A 19,948-nucleotide genomic window follows, 5' to 3' on the forward strand; every position below is an offset into this window, starting at 1 on the left:
ACATGTCACGTGATTTTTCATAAATTTAGTGAAGACCATTACGCCCACAGACGCGACAGCCGCGCGTCACCAGTCTTGACACTCATCTACAACAATTACGACATCACGTGATTAGTCCAACAATCACGGAACTTCGTAATATGCGTCGGACTTCGAGCTTCATGATAGGAAAAATTTCATGTATTTCAAGTCGTGTGTCTTCTCTTGAGTCTTCTTCCCGTATCTAACTTCCTACACAGAAGGTTGAGTCCTCTGAGTGCGCGTGCTATCACCTTTCCAGGCTTTCTTGTACGCCAATCCTAGTTCGTTCTATGAAGCCTGAACGCCCACTTTCACAACAGGTTATGAGCCCCGAGTTTGCTCTGAAGGCACTCGGGTTCAACTTGGCCAGGATCGGTTGTCACTGCGAGTTTTTTGAGTCGCTCGCAGCTACGTAGGGCGTACCCTCGAGTGTGTTGGATCGCTCGGGATCGGTTTGGGCAAGCGTGTGGGATCGCTTGCGACGCGGCTTTGATTGTGAAAGAGTGGGATTGCTCACATCTGGATCATTACTACCACCTATCTGGACTTGTCGGACAGTCTAATTGACCCCTCATCTGCAAAAATGGCGCCACCGAAGTACAGCGCGGGACTTCAAAGGAACAGGGACCCATCCGAGGACGAGATCGATTTGCTTGCTCGTCAATCAAAAGGGTTCCAAGTCACAATGGCGAATAGTCAGACAACATCTTCGACAACACGGCGCCGACGAAGACGTCCCGGACGATTTCAAGGCCAGCGAGGTCTGTAAGCTTGTCCCGACACTGACGAGGGACAATGGTTCAAGGCCTTCAGAATGGCTCTAAGGGGTCATAGACCTGGTTTGTTATCGAGCGCCCAGAGGAGGCGACATACGACACAAAGTACCTCTTTTGCTCGATCCTCAATGATTTGACTACTGAGCAAACCCTTGTGGAACTTCACGACGGGAACCCCCGGGCAATTCATGGGATGCCCTGGAACGTCGGTACCTCAAACACAGCCAACTCATGCCGACGCCATTCGAGCAGCATTTTCATCGTATAAGGAACGCCCGGACGAGTCGGTCCAACAGGCCCATGATAAGCTACGATCGTTGGGCTGGACGCTCAATCAGCTCGAGAAGACGGATCATTACAACGAACTTCGGATATCCGGGAGACTTCTTCATGCTCTGTCGAGCGAATATTTCACGGTGCGCTACACTCTTGAGAGCAAGGAGATAGACGAGTCGAATTTAGACGACTGTGTCACTCGTGTTTTGAACAAAGAGGCCGAGTTGAATGTACAAGCCGATGAAGATGCGCACTCCGGGAATGACCGTCGCAAGTACGGAAAGGGAAAGCCACGCGGTAAAGGTAATCCTCGAAACCAAGACCGTGGAGGCCGGTCCGGGAGCCCAGCAAAGGGGAAAGCGAACAACAACAACGGGAAGAATTCGACCGGAGAAGAGGCGATCGGAAGCCCACGGATGATGCCAACGATTGAAACATGAAAGGCCGCTGCTATGTATGCAACCAAAGAGGTCACCGAGCGAATGAATGTTAAGAACTTGAGAAGGCCAGACGACTCCCTGCAATTAGTATCAACCGAGAAACACAGCCGAGGAGATGGAGAAATGGGCCACTAGACACAAATTGGCAGCAATGAAGATCTACTGCATGACCCAGTACATGTACAGTATCGGTGAAGGAGCCTTGATGGCACAGAGGCCCCTCCCTCAAGTTTATGCCACTGACACCAACGAACGCCGAGACATAAAGCCAGTCCCCAATTCCTGGAGTCGCCAAGAGGACGACGAGAAAACTTCGGATCAACTGCCGAGAGTCGACCGGGATGAATGGATTGTCGACACTGGTACGTCGGCACACATGACTTGGGACAAACGGGTGTTCTCGAGTTTCAAACCCCTTGCAACTGCCAGAAAGGTACAGACCGGCGGAGCAAGGCTGCCCATAGAAGGGATTGGAACTGTGCGCATAGCTGACGCAGTCAACAACACCATTCGTTCAGGAACGTCCTCTACGTTCCAGATCCGACTCGGAGTTAACCTGATATCCGTCGGAACGTTGTGTGATAAAGGGATCAAACTTTCAATGCCTGAAAACGGTACCAACCTCCACTTCTACCGTGATGGAAGGCTGCTGTTCAAGGCAGCTAGAAGGGGATGATTCTGGTGCTTGAACCAATTCACTGGAAGGACTAGCGAGATGGCGCTCGTTGCCGGAACTAAGAATGGAGCCAGTGGTTTGACAGACGAAGCTGCTTTTGTTGCGGAACCGGAATCCAAGGAACAGAGTCCGAGTCTGTGCCAACTGTGGCATCGGCGAATTGGGCACCTTGGTGTGGGCAAGGTGCGGAGTCTGCATGAGGTTACAGAAGGCTTGTCCCAGCGGATTGTACCAGGCCCCGGTAAAGCAATGTGTGACGTGTGCCTGGAAACAAAGATGCGCAGAGAGAAACGTGGAAGATCGGCACCAAGGACAGAGCTGTTAGAACTGGTTGGGATGGACATCTGTGGCCCATTCCCCACAAGCCTCTCCGGAAATAAATATTTCATTCAGATCGTCGACTACTCTAGCCGGAAGGGCTGGGAGATACCAGTCCCAGATCGGAAAGTCGACACAGTAAGACCGGTGCTGGATCGCTGGAAGGCGTCTGCAGAGTTGGAGTCCGAAAAACGGCTGATGGCTGTACGCACGGACAACGCCCCGGAATTGATCAACATTGTTGATGCGTGGAACGAGGACCACGGGGTGAAACACGAGAAAACAATAGCGCAGGCCTAATGGCAAAACGGCGTGACGGAAAGGGCCATCGAGACAAGTGAGGACGGTATGCGAGCTCTCCTCAAGGACTCAGGTCTTCCGGATGTATTATGGGATGAGGCCGTCAAAGCACACATGTACGTGCGCAATCGGGCTCAAGCACCCCGAGGGGCGACGCACGGGATGACACCGGAGGAAGCATGGAGCGGTAAACGACCAACAATCGATCATTTGCGAGTTTGGGGGTGCAAAGTGCACTCTTATGTCGACTCAAAATCGGTCCCAGGTTCAACGAAGTTGACAGACCGAGGACGCATTGGTGTCTTTGGCTATGAGGGAAAACAACAAAGCAATTCCGTATTTACGCCCCAAATCTGAAGTACATCATCAGGGCGACAATCGTCAAGTTCGACGAATCGGTGCGGGGAGGAGATTTGGAACTCAATCTCCCCACCAAGGCGGAGCCAACGGGTCTCAAGGAGAGACGGCCACCGGGCGACCCCCAGAGAAGATTGTCGGGAGCCCTAGTCAAGCAAGCCTAGTGCCGATATTGCCGGAACAGAGAAAGATGCCCAGTGCGGATGAAAGTTCTCCTGAGCAACGTGGCGTGCCACCCGCAGTACCAACTGATGCCCCGAGTCCAAGCAAAGAGACAGCTGTCCAAACCGAAGGCAAGATACAGGAGCCAACAACACCGGATAAAACGCACCGTCAAAATGAACATGCGCGTGGGACAAAGAAAAGTCGGGACGATGACACTTTGAAGGACGAACGGGAAACAAAACGCCTCGAATTTGCGCGTTCGTGGAACATTTGCACCGTGTTCATGGCGTCCCTCGACAAGGGACCTGCACCTAAGGCGGCAATACCAATCCCCAAGACCTATGAGGAGGCAGTCAACCACCCAAAATGGGGACCGTTCTGGCGAAAAGCGACGCACGCAGAACTACGGCAACTGATTCGAAACGGGACATTCCGGAACGTAAAGCCCCCCGAAAGAATGAACCTGATTACCTCCAAATGGGTTTTCACCGTTGAATATGAGCTGGATGGATCTGTTGATCGATTCAAGGCAAGGCTTGTCGCACGCGGTTTTAGCCAACGATGTGGCGTCGACTCTCACAAGATGTTTGCTCCAACGATGCGAGCCGATGCTCTTCGGATCCTGCTGGTAATCATTGCCCTTGATGACCTGGAGGCGCATCAAGTCGACGTCAATGACGCGTTCACCGAGGCCAAGCTCAGAGAAACGATCTATGCGGAGCCGCCACCTGGGATGGATGTCCCTGAGGGCTGAGGGTCATGTTCTGCCACTCTGTCAAAGTATATGGCTTGAAACAGGCTGCTCGTGATTGGTACAACCTGTGTGCCTCAGTTCTCCGCGAGATGGGATTTGGACCTCTCCCCAGTGAACCATGTGTCTTTCGAAAAAGGACAGGCATGGTTGTCGGACTCTACGTGGATGACCTGGTGATTGCAGCCAGGACTTTGGACGGATATCAGGAGTTCAAGAGTACCTTCGGACAACGCTTCAAGATCAAGGACCTAGGGGAACTTTCACGTGTGTTGGGTATCCGAATCGAGCGCGATCGCCGGACACGAACAATGTACCTTGATCTCAGACCGCTCACATTGAACAGCTCCTGAAACAACTTGGCATGAGCAAGGGAGGAAGGAAGTCAGCGTCTATACCACTTCCAACAACACTCTACCTCTACAAGTCAAATGGCGAAGGGGATCTAACCAGTGCCAGCAAGGGGGAGTACCAGAAGAACGTGGGCAGTGTGATGTGCCCAATGGTCTACACACGCCCCGACATCGCGTTTGCTGTTGGAAAGCTGGCCCAGTTCCTGACAATTCCGACAAAATGCCATGCGGGTGTAATGAAGTCGCCACTATTGTACCTGAGAGATACTAATAACTTGAGAATCCGTTATGGACCTTTCGGAACTTCGGCAAAACGCTGTCTTGGTTTCTCGGACTCGGATTTTGCAAGCGACAAGATTGACAGAAAGTCAACTTCTGGAATGGTGTTCCTCCTTGGAGATGGACCCTGTCTCATGGCGGAGTCGCAAGCAAACAGCTGTTGCGACTTCGACGACGGAAGCTGAATATGTCGCTGCTGCCATGGCGGCGAAGCATGCCAAATGGAAAGCGCAATTTCTGAAGGATCTAGGATATGCTCAATATATCGATGGTGCCGACGGAAAGGGGCCGATGACTCTCTTCTTGGATAACAAGGGGGTCTCTTGACCTAATCAGACAACCGCAAATCAACGATCGATCGAAGCACATCGATGTTGCGCATCACTTTGTACGGGACTTAGAGCGGAAGGGCATCATAAAGTCAATCTACATTCCATCAGAGTCCATGATTGCCGATACACTTACGAAGCCACTCCCAAAAGCGAAGTTTGGAAATTTTAGCGCCAAGATGGGACTTGTGACCAGGGGGAGTGTGCAATGCATGATCAAAGGAGGTACGCTCGAGATCTCAATGCCCTTCAGATTTGAGACGATCTCGAGCGAGGGGAGTGTTGTGAATCTTGACACTCGTTCAACACAATCACGGAACTTCGTGCGTGCGTCGGACTTCGAGCTTCAACATGCGAAGAGTGAAAAATTATCATTTAGTTTGTGTGTCTTCTCTTGAGTTTTCTTCCCGTGTCTAGCTTCCTACACAGAACAAGGTTGAGTCCTCTGAGTGCGCGTGCTATCACCTTTCCAGGCTTTACTTCTCTAAAATGGCGGACTACCGAGTCAGGCTGTCCAATGTTGAGGATGAGAGGGCTCTCTTGCAATACCGGGCCCGCATGCTGACGGCGGCTCCTATCAGTCGTGCATACAATGACATGATAGAGGCCGGGTCAAGATATGGCTACCTTACAACGGGCCAGGCAATTGTTTTCCTCAGAATTGATTTGAATAACCCTGGTATTCTCTACTATCATCTGGCGGACCCAGTGGGCGATGTCGAGAAGCACAAGGACAATGCGGTTTATTATACCGCCATCGGCCAGGTCTTGGGTTTTACTCTGCGGGCTCTCCGGTCTCGTTGGCTCTCCGAGCAGCAGAAGAGGACATCGCCAGGATCCACGGGCAAGCGTTGAACATAACTCGCTATCGAATGATCTTGCTCAATTTTTTTTTTCGTGAGCCAACCAAGGCAACGCACAAGGCGTGCTCTTCCTCATCGGAATCGTTGACCGAACAGGCGCCCTTTGTCCAATGAGTCAGACGACGAATACACAGGTGGGCCATCTGAGGCACTGTCCCGGTGCTGCGTAGCGAGGGTGGCAACTCGGATAGAAGCTTCAGTCTTCAACTTTCTCGGGCAGATTGGACTGTAGAATATACTCGGCATTGTACATAGTACGGCATCGCTCGTGTAATGTCTAATCCAACAAATTGTTTAGTGACTGGTTAACCCATCAGTTCGCTTTTCATTCACCCGGTGCTAGAGATAGATCAAGAAACTACTCCATAGACTCTGTCTCGATGTCGGGGAGCACCGAAATCACAATCTCCCTCTTACGAGCTTCTATATTAACAAACAGGTACGTTGGCCCTCTGCGAACAGGGGCCATCGTTTTCAAGAATAATCCCTCCAATTCCGATGTATTCGCAACGGCCGGTCTCAATACTCATCAACATTATGTATAGGTCTCGAAGTCTACAATTGATGACGTCTTTGTCAAACCCGAGTATATACAAAGGTCATGATATTTGTATCAGTCTATGAGCTGTGTAGCCAATGTACTCACGCATCCGGCCAGTACTTTTTCAAAAGATCTTTCTTGTTAACTTTGCCCATGGCATTTCGTTCGATCGCGTCCACCACGCGAAGGATGGTCGGCACCTTGTACGGGGCCATCTCCTCTTTCAACTGGCGACGGAGGTCGTCCAGGTTCAGCGGAGCAGTCTGGTTGAGTTTCTTTGTCAGTGAATTCGCTGCAAGTAGAGTTCCGGGTCATACCCCTGGTCGTTGCTTCACAATGGCAGCCACACGCTGCCCCCACTCCTCGTCCGGCACACCCACGACAGCAACCTCCTGAATCGAGTCGAGGCCGAGCATTTTGCGCTCAACCTCCAGAGCAGACACCTTGTAGCCACCTGTCTTGATCAGGTCGACCGATGCCCGCCCCTGGATGTAGTACGCCCCGTTTGCGGCCCGGCGCGCCACATCGCCCGTCTTGAACCAACCATCCGGCGTGAACTCCTTGGCTGTCGCCTCCGGGCGGTTCCAGTACTCGAGGAACACGTTATCGCCCTTGACCTCGACGATACCGTCTTCGTCCACGCCCTCGATGATCTGTCCGGTCTCCTTGTCCGCAAGGCGCACTTGAACGCCCGGCAGGGGCCAGCCCACGCTGCCGTCGAGCCGCCTCTCCACATCCAGACCGCAGCTGATGGCCATGCCAATTTCGGTCATGCCATAGCGCTCCAGTAGCGTCTGGCCCGTGATCTCCAAGAACCTGGCTTTGATCGGGGTCGGCAATGCTGCTGAACCGCTGACGACCAGGCGCAGTGCTCGGGCACCTTCCCGCGCTGCGGTCTCCTGCTCAGTACCCCGAATGTGTGCGTCGAAGTAGTCCACCAATCGCGAGTAGATGGTTGGAACAGCGAAAAACATGGTTGACGACCCTTTGTCTTGCCACCGCTCCCAAATGGTTTTAGGGTCGAATTTGGGGTACATCTCGACCGCGGCACCGCTGAGGAACGAGGCCGTCAAGCCATTGATGATCCCGTGAATGTGATGTAGCGGTAGGACGTGGATCAAGTGATCTGACGGACTGTATTCCCACGCTTTGACCAGACTACTGGCCTGGAACGTGATGTTCTTGTGGGTAGTGACGCAGCCTTTGGGATCCGACGTTGTCCCGGACGTGTAAATCATCAACGCCCTCCGATCCACTGCCAACGAGTCACTGAATGGCGGAAGGCTCAGGTCTGAGGGCTGCAATGCGGCCGACAACGGTTCGAACGTCGCAAACGGGATCGCGTCAACATGTTCGCGCAACTGCACCTCGACTTTTTCGAACGTGGGATGAATCACCACCAGAGACGGTTGGGAGTCACCAATGGTATACAGCAACTCCTTGACAGGGTGTGTGGTACCTTCAGTCCTGCGATCAGCAAGTCTTCGCAACTCATCGACTGACAAAACACCAACACAATGGCACGCAGACGCCGCCAGCGGCCCATACTGCCCACTGCATCGTCACATAGTCGTATCCGTTCGGCACCAGGAACGAGATACGACGTTCCTCTAAGTCTCCGGCCGACTCAAGTCCCGTTTTCTCCAGCAGCCATTTCTTCGTTGCCGACACGTCGTTCAGCAGCTGTCGGTACGTGAAGCTCTGGCCTTTGGTTTGGTCGATCACGGCGACCTTGCTCGGATCTTGCTCGGCATATTTCTTCGCCTCTTGGAACAGGGGAAGTAATGGGACGGACTCCAGGGAGCCGGCCATCATGTAGTGCAATTGCGACGGGCGCAGATTCTTGGACAGTACTAGTTGACTCTGCTTCGATAATGGGAGCGTGCAGTCAATTCCGTGCTAATTGGATCGTTCAAATTTTTCGCAAGACCCTGAGGAATTCTGCGAGAGATTTGCAAGGAATAGCAGTTAAAAAAGTAGTTTGAGAAAGAAATCCTCAGCCGGCCGAACCCTGAATGCGCCGAATGGCTGAAGAAGCGGGTCATCCGCTGGGGCAATCTCGGGCCAGGAACACGTTCAATGCCGAACGTTGTTCCGGTACTCCGTGCACGGCCAATTATTATTAGCGCTGCTGTCCATTCGATGTTCCCGTCCATATTTGAGCTGTCACACTCCAGCTTGGCAGTTTGAGGCCGATTTTCTCTCCCTACTTAGAACTCGTCCATCCTCCAGCCTGTTATCTCGCCATGTGAAAGTCACGTGATTCACTGATAGTAGATGATAAGATCCCGATAAGATCAGAATTTCTTGGCCTCACTCTTATCCGGAGTCGCGCCGTCAACTCCGGAGTTGAAACCGTCTTGCGGCGGAGGGAATGCCATTGAAGCAACACAACCACCACCAGCATGCTTCGGGTCTCCTTCGCCGTTCGTTCACGGGGCTTCAGCACCGCGGCGCGGTCGACCGTATACCGGGCACGCCGTGCCAAGCCCGATACGCCCTTAATCTCCATCGAAGGCGCGACGTTCTACCGCAACTCGGCCCTGTCCGATCCCGACAACCGGCCGCTCTTCGAGAACGTGTTTTTCTACCTCCCGTCCAAGGCGAAAGATTCGAAACCCCTGGAGCAATGGGCGGTGATTGGGCCCGACAAGACCACGTTGCTAGAGATCCTCCGCGGGCAGTACTTTGCTGTACCGTCGAGCTCGCGCAGGTACCCGGCTTTGGATTCCGCCGAGATCAAGGTGCGGAATCCGCGGCTGCAACATCCGGAATATGCGATTCAATATGTAGGCTTCAAGAATGAGGGATCGCAAGCCATTGGGGGCTCGCGGGGCGCGTACTTGTCTGCGCGGTACGAGAGTTTACGAGAAGATACGGATCGGACACTGTTCCAATTCCTCACGGGGCGGACGGAGCTAAATCCTCTCGAAGATGGAGCTGCAGGGAAAGGCATTAATGAAAGCTTGCTTTCCTCCGTAGTGGAAAGGCTGAAGCTGTCACAATTGTTGGACATGCCCGTGGCCAACCTCAGCAATGGACAGACACGACGTGCGCAAATAGCCCAGGCTTTGCTCAAGGAGCCAGTAGTCCTCCTTCTTGACGAGCCATTCAGTCAGTTTGACCGAAGAACAATTGAAATTGAGACCTGTAAGCTAATTCAATGGCACAGTGGGCCTCGATCCGACCACGACCCGCAGCATATCCAATCTACTCTGCGAGCTGACAACGAACTCGGCGCCGCGGCTGGTTCTCGGTCTCCGACCGCAAGATGAACTGCCGGAATGGATCACGCACGTCGTTGCCTTGGGGAACAAACAACAGATAATCTTCACCGGCAGCCAAGCCGGCTTCAAGGAGAAACTAAAACTCTGGCGGGAAGTGCGCCAACTCCATGGTCGCAGGAAGGATGGCAAGTTGAAACGGGGACAGAAGGTTGCAGAGGCTCTTTTTGAGACGGGTGTCTTGGATAATGACCTGCTCATGGACTATGGGCTTACGAAGCTGGCCACGCGTCCTGCGGTAAAACCTGCCAGAAAGGACGGCGAGCCCGTCATCGAGATGGACGGTGTGCAGGTGCGCTACGGGGACAGGATTGTCCTCGGCGACTGGGAGCAAAAGGTCAACGGCGAGCTCAAGCAAGGACTGCACTGGAAGGTCCGCCGTGGCCAGCGATGGGCGATCATCGGAGCCAACGGGTCGGGCAAGACCACGCTGCTGTCTCTGATCACGTCGGACCATCCGCAGGCATACGCGCTTCCGATCAAATGGTTCGGTCGTACCCGTCTTCCGGAGCCGGGACAGCCAGGCATCTCTGTTTTCGATTTGCAATCCCGAATCGGCCACTCGTCCCCGGAGCTGCATGCCTTCTTCCCGCGGCAACTTTCGGTGCGACAAGCCCTGGAGTCGGCCTGGGCAGACACCTTTCTTTCTCCGCCGCGACTGAACACGGAGCGCGATGCAACGGTCGATCTCTTCTTGAGAAAATTCAAACCCGACCTCATGCCCAACCCCCCTCCGTCATCATCCAAACCCCGGGATCAGGACATCACTATTCCATTGCCAAAGTTTTTCACCAGCGGCATCTCGCCACAGTCGCTCGAGGAGGACCTCACTGACGTCGACTGGGCGGACAACGTGCCCTTCGGCGAACTGGACATCGCACAGCAGCGCCTCGTGCTCTTCCTGCGCGCCATCATCAGTCGTCCGGATTTGATCATTCTCGACGAGGCCCTCTCCGGCATGCCCTCGTCGCTGCGCACGAAATGCTTCGACTTCCTCGAATTCGGCAACTCGGCCTTCCGGTCCCAGTACGAGAGCGAGTTTCCGGGTCTCTCGGAGGACCAGGCCCTCATCATCGTCAGCCACGTGCCAGACGAGCTTCCGCGCTTTCTCACGCATTTTATGCGTTTGCCATCTGCTGTGGAGGTCGCCGATGAGTCCGGTAGTAGCAGTGAGACAACGCTGCCTTTTGCTGTCGGTACGACGCTGCATTCGCATCTGAAGCATTCCTGGGAGACTATTTGGTCGGTACCGCAGCTGGTGCGTAGCGAGGCAGCGAAGAAGGGGGCCCCGGGCGATGATGCTGTCGTGTATGACTATGTTTCCCCGTCGTCGCGGAAATCGGGGCGGTCATCATCTGGGAAATCCCGCTCCAGAAAGTCGAAGTCCTCCTAAGCTGGTCATGTCGGGCCATCTGTCTGAACTTTTTTTACCGTGTAGAATATACAGCCCGAAACGATGTACAGTTCTAGATCCAGTGGATGTTCGATACCGCCCAGCTGACGGATATTGGACCATGCTCTCCACATAGAATCTCTCATTAATGCCATTAATTCCATATCTAAGCATTCTCGCTCGACTTATTATTATTATCGCTCTTCCCTTCATTATTACGTTCCGAGTCATCTCTCAACCCTTTCCCGATGAAATCCCGGAAATCGACACCCACTTCCGTCAACATCGCCGCGTGCTCGTCAACAATATCCATACATTTTGTCCAGACGCTGGTCCCGCGCTGCACACTGCTCAGTTGGCGATACAGGATCGCATTGAAGTCGTGGATGTGTTCCTTGGCCCATTTGACGCATGCGCTGGTCAGCACGGACGGGAAACATTGTTGGTAGACGCTGATTGTGTTCTTGATTAGGGTGAAGTAGACGAAGGAGATTTGGAATATGTATAGAGGGAGGTCGCCTTCGAAGATGCATTGTCTGTTGAGCCCCCCTGTTAGGAGTAATCTTACAAAATCGGCTTGTGTATAGACCTACCGGATACGCTTGTGGATAATGTCCGTCCGCGCTCGCAGGTATGCTTCACGAGCCCGGTCTTCAAAGCCAAGCCGGCTCAACCGGCCAATGTGCGTCTTTGTCGCCATGGGCCACGAATGCTGGTCGACGAGCGCGCGAGAGAGAACCCCCGCGAGTTTGGTCGCTCGTTCTTCGACCTTGCCAATGATCACATCCTGGACGTGCAAATTACTCTTGATGCTTCTGGCCAGCTTGCGCAGTTTCTCGACGCCGCTCACGGCCTGCTCAAAGTTTTGCAGTGCAATGTCAATGTCCAGCTGGTCGATCTGGGCCTCGATCTGCCGGAGACTGTACTGCTTGCCGTCAACGTCGACGCGCACCTCCGGCTTTTCCCTCGGATCGGTTTCCTCGACGATGAGCGACTTGCGGGATCCTTCGCGTGCAGTGAGCTGTCGGAGAGCGTCCCCGGGCCGGGTGGATTCTTCCGCAAGAGCCCTGCGAAGATCCTCCACTGTCTTGCGGAAGGTAGAGAGCAACTCAGTCTTGGCTGAGCTCATGCGCGGATCACATCGGTAGGTATACGACTGGGACCCGTAGCGGATGTTGATGGCATGCGTAACTCCCCTCTCCTCCGCCTCTGTCCGCGACTGCCCAGAGCCTAGATTGGCACCCAGATCAATCATATCGATATCTTGCAGTTGCCAACACTCTTCAGCGACCAATTTGGTCGGCACTGGACCCCGTTGCTGACTCGCGTTATTCGGGTCGATTCGCTTGCGCTTCTTGGCAGCGACCAAGAGATGGTCATTGAGCAGAACAAGATGAACCGGCCGCCGCGGGCGCCAGGTGGCCGAATCTAATTCCACCCAGCTCCCAGTTTCCATCACAATATGGCGACCGGGCACGGCGGGAAGGAACTTCTGCGATCCCTCCACGGTTTTCCACAACGTCTGCAGTTGAACGTTCCACATGCTCTCGAGGTTGGCAATCGAGCTTCGGTTACTCCTCCTCGAAAAGCGATCCTCCGAAGGAAGAGATAGCAGATTCGACCCATTGCCAGCATGGGTCTGGCCCAGGGCCGTGGTGAGCTCCGACATCAGTGTTCGAAGCGTTCGCATCTCGGCCTTGAGCTTCTCCGCCTCCTTGCTGATCTTAATAAATTGTTTCCGGTTCCGATAGACGTTTTGCTGCAGATCTGCGGACGTCCGGTTCTTCAGCTTGCGAAGGTTACTCTGGTATTCTCGGATCTCATCCTCGGACGCGTTCGCCAGCAGGTTGGTAACATCTATGGGCCATTAGCGACGGTCCGTATACTGCGGATCAGACTCCTACATTTGTCTACCGGTAAGTTTGGGTCTCTCAAAGCCTTGAGATCCACGTTCAGCGGCTGCGATGAGCTAGTTTGCGGGGCCTCGCGGCCATTGGGAGCGTCGCGATCCTCATATTGCTGAGTGCCGGTCGGAAGAGACGGCACCGGAGGTGCGTCTGCCGACAAGTCCAAGGGCTGGTTGAACCGGCTCGAGTATCGTTTTTTGACCAGATCCGAGGTTGCGCCGCTCTGTGGTTGAGCAGCCGGCGTGAGGGCAGCAGGGGTCGGACCTGAGATAGGCTTGGGCGCGCTGATCTGCGGACGACGCCGCGATTTACTGCGCAGCGTCAATCCGCGTCCTTCCGTCATTCTGGACGTCTGGCTTGGGGAAAACAATTGAACTGTGTAGTCTGAAGCTGAGCCCGTTACTCCGATAAGTGTCGAAGCTCCCAGGCCCCAATCGATCGCGGCCTGAAACGGAGGCGGAGAAACGTTGACCCGCAAATTTCAGAAAAATAATCTCAGGGCAAGATCCCGAATGCGCACGACTGCAACAAACCGGGTTTCAGCATCCCGCATCATCTCTACCTTCAATTTAGCCCTGCGTTAGACTTCCGCAGGGTTCCTTTTCCCTACATCTGACGGTTCACACTCGCACGGTCAGAATTCAGTCGTGATGAGAACATCAACATTGGTCGCTGCGTCCGCCGGGACGCTCGTCACTGGCTTCTTGGGTACGGCTCCTCAATATGACGTCTCGGTGGGACAATGGTGCTCGGGCCAACAGACTGACGCGTATCTTGGTTGTAGCATATGCCATCTGGTTCGATTACAAGAGACGAAATGATCCGGAATTCCGAAGAATTCTCAAGCGGGATAACCGGCGCCTGGCGCGCGCCGTGAGGGAAGAGGCCGAAGCGCAGGGCGCTGCGCGACGCGAGGCGATTAAGAGGGCAGTTGCGGAGGCCAAGGCGGAGGGATTCCCGACTGTTCTGGAAGAGAAGGAGGCGTACTTCATGGGTCAGGTCTCGAAGGGAGAGTCCCTGGCTGCCGATGGTATGGATTGTCGAGTCGCACTCTCAAGATATGGAATCGTCCACTAACATTATTGTGTCCAGGCTCTCGAAACATTGAAGCTGCGCTCGCGTTCTACAAGGCACTCAAGGTCTACCCTGAACCGAAGGATCTGATTAACATTTACGACAAGACGGTGCCAAAGGAGATCCTGGAGATCTTGGCCGAGATGGTTGCTATTGACACCTCATTGAAACTGGGATCGCTCATGGGCCATGAGAACGACACGCACGGGGTAGAGTAAGCCGGCGAACTCTCGACCGCATTGTGAACGGCGGTGTGCCATCCCCTTCCGTTGTGACATCTCCGCTTCCGTTGTATACATTCTCTGCTGCTCCCGACCGGTCAAGTTTGGAGCGCCTCTGTTCGGTGTCGGTGACTTCTTTTTCTTTTTCCCGCTGTATTTTTAGGGTCATCGTGCTGGGTTCGCTTTTTGCAAGAAGGTCATGAGGTAAACTCAATGTCTTGTATGGTGCAGACCAGATAATTGAGCTTAATCGTAAAGAGCTGACACATCATGCCATCTGTTCCTGCCAGCTTGATTTCGGATATGGGGATTGATTTCATGCAATTGAATATAGCATGATGTGATGATATGAGGTGGTTGTATCTTGTCTGCTATGGATCATGAAGACGTTGTTATGTAGTATTAAGCTAACGCTGTTTCTGGTGGCTGTCTCTCCCTGGTAGTCTCGTCCTGAGCAACGCACAAGCTGCAATCCGTTCGTGCGATGCCGACAACTGGCGTACGATTACTAGGTACGCAAGACAAGGTACCTTTACCTGCCTGTCTAGGAGGTTATACGCGTATTTCCATTATACCATATTTGGCAGTTGCGGTCAGAACTTTTAGCTCATGCTAAACCCCGCCAAGCCCAGATCAGGGGTGCATTCAGCCCCTGATCTCCACCACGGTTTGTTTGGGGGGATTTTGGGCCCTTTATGAGGAAGGAACGTCTCATCGCCCGGCAGCGCCTTCCTTTTGATCTTTTTTTTTCTCTTGCCATTCTGCTTCTTTCCTCTTTTCTCCCCGTGTGTGGAGAGTCGCTCCTTCCTGTCTTTGACCCCAGTCGCTCTTTTTAACCCTCACCTCCGTCTCTCTTTTGACTTGTCGCTGTGCGATCTTCAGTTTCTCACCGAATACCGCCAGTTAATCCATAGATCTTATCGCTCCATTGCAGACATTATGCTCTCCGTATGTCCCGTCTTTGGTCATGTATGGCTCCAGACTGATCGTTGCTGCAGTCTCCTGGTCGTCTGCTGACCGCTCTCTGCGGTCTGGCCTCGACCGCATTGGCGGTCCATCCCCTGAAGATTGAGGGAAGAGAATTCATTGACACCGTCACCAATGAGCGCTTTCAGATTATTGGAGTCGAGTAAGTGGTGCTCTGCCACTGCGCGACGGGCGTGCACGCTGACACCTCCATAGCTACCAGCCAGGTGGCTCGTCTGGCTTCAAGGGCAAGGAGGATCCCCTCAGCAACAAGGAGACCTGCCTGCGCGATGCCGCCATCATGCAGCGCCTGGGTGTATGTTCCTTGGACACACTGGATGCAGCTCGGCACTGACCCTACGTACTAGATCAACACCATTCGTGTCTACAACTTGGCCCCCAGCGCCAATCACGATGAGTGCGCATCCATCTTCAATGCTGCCGGCATCTACATGATCTTGGACGTCAACTCGCCTCTGACCAATGGCGCTCTGGACCGGACGAAGCCATGGACCACCTACAACAAGGAGTATATGAAGCAAGTCTTTGGTGTCATTGAAGCTTTCAAGAACTATCCAAACACAGCAGCCTTCTTTGCCGGCAATGAGGTCATCAACGAGCAGAGTGTCAAGGAAGTTCCTGCGTACATTCGGGTATGACCAAATCCCCGCATGCTTTACGATGCAAGGTCTCTTACAATCTCTGAACAGGCTGTCCAGCGCGACATGAAGGAATACATTGAGAAGCACTCCAAGCGTTACATCCCCGTTGGCTACTCTGCTGCCGACGTTCGCGAGATCCTGATGGACACGGCCAACTACATGGCATGCGAACTTGGCAACTCGTCCACTTCCCACTCGGACTTCTTCGGTCTCAACTCGTACTCGTGGTGCGGAGATGCTACCTACGAATCGAGCGGCTATGACGTTCTCACCGATGATTTCCGGGAGTATCCGTACCCGGTGTTCTTCTCGGAGGTCGGCTGCAACCATGTCCAGCCGCGGATTTTCTCCGAGGTTCAGGCCATCTACGGAGAGAACATGACGGAGGTGCTGTCGGGCGCGTTGATCTATGAGTACACGCAAGAGGCCAATGACTACGGTCTGGTGGCCATCAACGACACCGACTCGGTGACGCTCTTGATCGACTACGAGAACCTCAAGGAGCAGTACTCGAAGTTGGACCTGGAGCAGATCATGTCGACTCGTGTAAAGCCCTCGTCCGTCAAGGCCCCCAAGTGCACTGTCGACCTGTTCTCCAGCAAGGACTTCCACGTGTCGTTTGATATCCCGGAGCGCGTGGATGGTATCGATGACCTGATTGAGAAGGGCCATACGGATGGCGTGCACGTCGGCAAGCTCGTGTCCGTGTCGTCGCAGGAGATCTCTCAGAAGGTGTACGACTCGAAGGGCAACGAGGTGACGGGCATCAAGTTCAATGTGCTCAAGAACGATGCCGTCAATACGCCGAGCGATGATGAGCCCACCACCGACTCCAGCAGTGGCTCGGACGATGAGGAGGATGCCGCCGTGTCGGTGCGGGTGTCGTCAGCGGGTCTGTTGGGCGCGATTGTCACGGCGGCGCTGTTGGCTTGGTAGATGACTTTTCTTCGCTGTTGATAGTTTTGGTGAACATGGATTGAGCTGTCTTTTTTTTCTTTTTTTTTTTGTTGATTGGGGTCTGTTGCTTTGTTGCGTTGAATTTTGTAGCATAGGATACCAGGAACCGCATTGTCATTGACTTGGTTGTTGTTTGTGCAGGTGTTCCTTGACCATTATTGAGCGCTGACTCATCGTAGCAGTTGGGACCCAGAATTTCAAGATGTCACTGGGAGGAGGGGGATGTTGCCCCGAAACATCAGACCACATCATCCATGGACCGACTGTTGGCGGGGGGCGGTTTGCCACTGACTCGGGGATTGTATTTTTGTCAACTCTACCTATTACTCCTCGTTCCTAGGCGAAGGTGGAATCCCCCGATCGTATAGTGATGTCATTGACTGACTGGCCAGACAGAGATTTCGCAACAACCGCTGGTTTATCTGCCTGTCAGACACGGGAATCTCGAGTCGGTCCTTGGGACAATTGATCGCTCAATCCAAAACTTGTACACCAAGTACCTATCTCGAAGTACCGAGTAGGTTGGTTAGGTTCGGTACTTAAACGACAGTCTTCGCCGTTTGCGTCAACCAGGCTGCAGAAGATTGCAACAATTGCAGTCTCACCTCTTACTTCCTCAATTCCTTCTTATCTGTCATATATCATATCAATCGTCGACTCCGGGTTCAGTTCCTGGTCCTCATTCCTGGTTCATTGGATTGATATTGATACATAAGTATACTACTTATATATCGGTTCGACTCCGGGCAGTCCATTTGCCTCTCCTCTCCATGGACTCCCCATGCCCCAGCTGCAATCCCCCCGCTCCTGACTACCACGACTCCGCGCTGTCAGCAATTTTAACCCCGCTGTCGCTGGACAGCGATGCAGCCGATCGCACGTCCGCGCCTAGAAAGGGACGGCCGACTGCACCGCGCCGGTGCTCGTCGGTGCCCGTGGAGCAGCCACATCTGGCGCCCGGCGCGGATGATTTGGGGATCATCTTCGCCCTATTGCCCACCCCGACCATCGTGCTGAACCCTAGCTTGCGCATAATCCAAGTGTCGGATGGCTATCTGCGAGAATCCGGCTACCGGCGCGAGGGCTGTCTTGGCCGCAGCATCTATGACTTCCCCGCGCACAAGATCCCTGCCCCGGACATGAAGACGCTGCACCGCGTGCTGACCACGGCGATCGCCACTGGCGACGTGGAAGTGCTCGAGAACATTGAGATCGACACGGAGCGCGGCAAGATCGTGCGGTTGCTCAAGGTAACGCCGGTTCGCGACGGCGCTGCGCTGCGTTATTTACTGCTGAGCTCTGAAGATGTGACGCCGCTACGGTCAACGGAGCGGCCGCCGGACAGTAGCGAACGCAAGGAGGAGCTGTTCATGAGCGAAACATACCGGTTTCTGGTCAACAACGTCACCGAGTACGCTATCTTCATGCTGGATCCCGCAGGCCATGTCGTCACGTGGAATTCGGGAGCTGCCATCCTCAAGGGCTATACCACGGAACAAGTTCTCGGTCGGCATTTCTCGATTTTCTACGGTAAAGAAGACCGCGCGGCGGATAAGCCGCGTCGGGAGTTGGAAATGTGCCTGCGGGACGGCAAGGTTGAGGACGAAGGCTGGCGATATCGATCCGACGGCTCCCGGTTTTGGGCGAACGTGATGGTGTCGCCCGTGTACGATCAGGGACGCCATGTCGGCTTTGTCAAGATCACTCGCGACCTGACGGAGCGCAAGGCCGCAGAGGCGCGTCTGATCGCCGCCTATGAGGAGAGCTCGAAACTCAAGTCGGAGTTTCTGGCCAACATGAGCCACGAGATCCGCACACCGATGCATGGTATGCTGCTGGCCATCACGATGCTCAGTGGGACTGACATCGACGACAAGCAGCGCGAGTATATGAACATCATTGAAGACACGGGGCGGATGCTGCTGCAGATCATCAATGATTTGTTGGATTATTCGAAACTGGCGTCGGGGACGTTCTCCATCACCCCGGATGTGCTGGACGTGTCGAAGGTGGTCGAGGCGGTGGTGCGAAACTCGCGGCCCACACTCAAGCCCGGCGTCACGCTGGAGACGCACACGCAGCCGGGACTGCCCAAGCATGTGCGCGGCGATCCGCTGCGGTACCGCCAGATTGTGCAGAACCTGATCGGCAATGCGGCCAAGTTTACGGAGGAGGGCCACATCACCGTGCGGACGTCCTTTGCGCCGTGCGAGGAGGATCCCGGGAGCTATGAGATCACCACAGAAGTGGCCGACACCGGGATTGGAGTTCCCGAGCATGCAACGAATTCACTCTTTACGCCGTTCTCGCGGTTTTCCGATCCTAAACGGAAGCAGTACCAGGGCGCGGGGCTGGGGCTGTCCATCTGCAAGAGCCTGGCAGAGCTGATGGAGGGCACGATCGGGCACTACGCGAACCCGGAGGGCCGCGGCAGTGTGTTCTGGTTGACGGTGCGAATGGGCAAGATGGGCGACTCGCGGCTAGAGCCACCCGACAACGCCGCCGAACGAGCTGAAGACCAGGAGGAGAAGCCGCAACGAGACGAAAGCAAGGCCCCGTCATCGGCCAAGTCCGAGAGCGACCAATTGGAGGCGATCCGGCAGGTTGCGTCACGCAAGCAGCTACTTCTGGCGGAGGACAACATTCTCAACCAAAGTGTGATGCTGAAACTGTTGCAAACGATGGGATTTGAGAAAGTGGACACGGCATGGGACGGGGCGGAGGCGGTGCAGATGGTGAAGCGCAAGCCCCTCGCATACAATGCGATCCTGATGGACATCAACATGCCGGTGCTGGACGGCGTGGAAGCCACGGAGGCGATCCGGGAAATCTCGCGGGACGTGCCGATCATCGCGATGACGGGCAATGCTTTGGGGGGAGACGGCGAGTCGTATCTGGCCAAGGGGATGAACGACTATCTGGCGAAGCCGGTGCATCGACAGCATTTGATCCGGGTGTTGCTGAAGTGGATTGGGGATTGATTTTCTTTTTATTTATATTTCATTTGGGCGGCGTTGTGTTAAGGTTGGGGGAGGGTTT

The 19,948-nt window shown here is 54.2% G+C and overlaps 10 protein-coding genes across 10 annotated transcripts; 8 read left to right on the forward strand and 2 right to left on the reverse strand.

The window, feature by feature from the left end:
* Positions 1-985: 985 nt before the first annotated feature.
* Positions 986-1,513, forward strand: VTN31DRAFT_2031 (uncharacterized protein; the record flags this gene model as incomplete). Its single annotated transcript, XM_069402155.1, has 1 exon — positions 986-1,513. The coding sequence occupies one exon, from the start codon at positions 986-988 to the stop codon at positions 1,511-1,513; it is 528 nt and encodes a 175-aa protein (XP_069257660.1).
* A 115-nt stretch (positions 1,514-1,628) lies between these two features.
* On the forward strand, positions 1,629-2,189 carry VTN31DRAFT_2032 (uncharacterized protein; the record flags this gene model as incomplete). The annotated part of the gene is made up of 1 exon (XM_069402156.1): positions 1,629-2,189. The coding sequence occupies one exon, from the start codon at positions 1,629-1,631 to the stop codon at positions 2,187-2,189; it is 561 nt and encodes a 186-aa protein (XP_069257661.1).
* Positions 2,190-2,228: 39 nt separating this feature from the next.
* Positions 2,229-2,807, forward strand: VTN31DRAFT_2033 (uncharacterized protein; the record flags this gene model as incomplete). Its single annotated transcript, XM_069402157.1, has 1 exon — positions 2,229-2,807. The coding sequence occupies one exon, from the start codon at positions 2,229-2,231 to the stop codon at positions 2,805-2,807; it is 579 nt and encodes a 192-aa protein (XP_069257662.1).
* Positions 2,808-3,354: 547 nt separating this feature from the next.
* Positions 3,355-4,083, forward strand: VTN31DRAFT_2034 (uncharacterized protein; the record flags this gene model as incomplete). The annotated part of the gene is made up of 1 exon (XM_069402158.1): positions 3,355-4,083. One exon carries the CDS (start codon positions 3,355-3,357, stop codon positions 4,081-4,083), a length of 729 nt encoding a protein of 242 aa, XP_069257663.1.
* A 2,463-nt stretch (positions 4,084-6,546) lies between these two features.
* Positions 6,547-8,257, reverse strand: VTN31DRAFT_2035 (uncharacterized protein; the record flags this gene model as incomplete). Its single annotated transcript, XM_069402159.1, has 3 exons — positions 6,547-6,708; positions 6,763-7,904; positions 7,960-8,257. 3 exons carry the CDS (start codon positions 8,255-8,257, stop codon positions 6,547-6,549), a joined length of 1,602 nt encoding a protein of 533 aa, XP_069257664.1.
* A 593-nt stretch (positions 8,258-8,850) lies between these two features.
* VTN31DRAFT_2036 (uncharacterized protein) lies at positions 8,851-11,122 on the forward strand (the record flags this gene model as incomplete). The annotated part of the gene is made up of 2 exons (XM_069402160.1): positions 8,851-9,559; positions 9,618-11,122. The coding sequence occupies 2 exons, from the start codon at positions 8,851-8,853 to the stop codon at positions 11,120-11,122; spliced, it is 2,214 nt and encodes a 737-aa protein (XP_069257665.1).
* Positions 11,123-11,288: 166 nt separating this feature from the next.
* Positions 11,289-13,372, reverse strand: VTN31DRAFT_2037 (uncharacterized protein; the record flags this gene model as incomplete). Its single annotated transcript, XM_069402161.1, has 3 exons — positions 11,289-11,658; positions 11,716-12,979; positions 13,027-13,372. 3 exons carry the CDS (start codon positions 13,370-13,372, stop codon positions 11,289-11,291), a joined length of 1,980 nt encoding a protein of 659 aa, XP_069257666.1.
* Positions 13,373-13,679: 307 nt separating this feature from the next.
* VTN31DRAFT_2038 (uncharacterized protein) lies at positions 13,680-14,321 on the forward strand (the record flags this gene model as incomplete). The annotated part of the gene is made up of 3 exons (XM_069402162.1): positions 13,680-13,737; positions 13,814-14,059; positions 14,122-14,321. The coding sequence occupies 3 exons, from the start codon at positions 13,680-13,682 to the stop codon at positions 14,319-14,321; spliced, it is 504 nt and encodes a 167-aa protein (XP_069257667.1).
* Positions 14,322-15,263: 942 nt separating this feature from the next.
* Positions 15,264-16,888, forward strand: VTN31DRAFT_2039 (uncharacterized protein; the record flags this gene model as incomplete). Its single annotated transcript, XM_069402163.1, has 5 exons — positions 15,264-15,272; positions 15,323-15,453; positions 15,507-15,606; positions 15,659-15,943; positions 16,001-16,888. 5 exons carry the CDS (start codon positions 15,264-15,266, stop codon positions 16,886-16,888), a joined length of 1,413 nt encoding a protein of 470 aa, XP_069257668.1.
* A 791-nt stretch (positions 16,889-17,679) lies between these two features.
* VTN31DRAFT_2040 (uncharacterized protein) lies at positions 17,680-19,890 on the forward strand (the record flags this gene model as incomplete). The annotated part of the gene is made up of 1 exon (XM_069402165.1): positions 17,680-19,890. One exon carries the CDS (start codon positions 17,680-17,682, stop codon positions 19,888-19,890), a length of 2,211 nt encoding a protein of 736 aa, XP_069257669.1.
* Positions 19,891-19,948: the final 58 nt, after the last annotated feature.

Source organism: Thermomyces dupontii (assembly GCF_041956625.1).
Source record: "Thermomyces dupontii strain NRRL 2155 unplaced genomic scaffold VTN31scaffold_10, whole genome shotgun sequence".
Taxonomy (NCBI): domain Eukaryota; kingdom Fungi; phylum Ascomycota; class Eurotiomycetes; order Eurotiales; family Trichocomaceae; genus Thermomyces; species Thermomyces dupontii.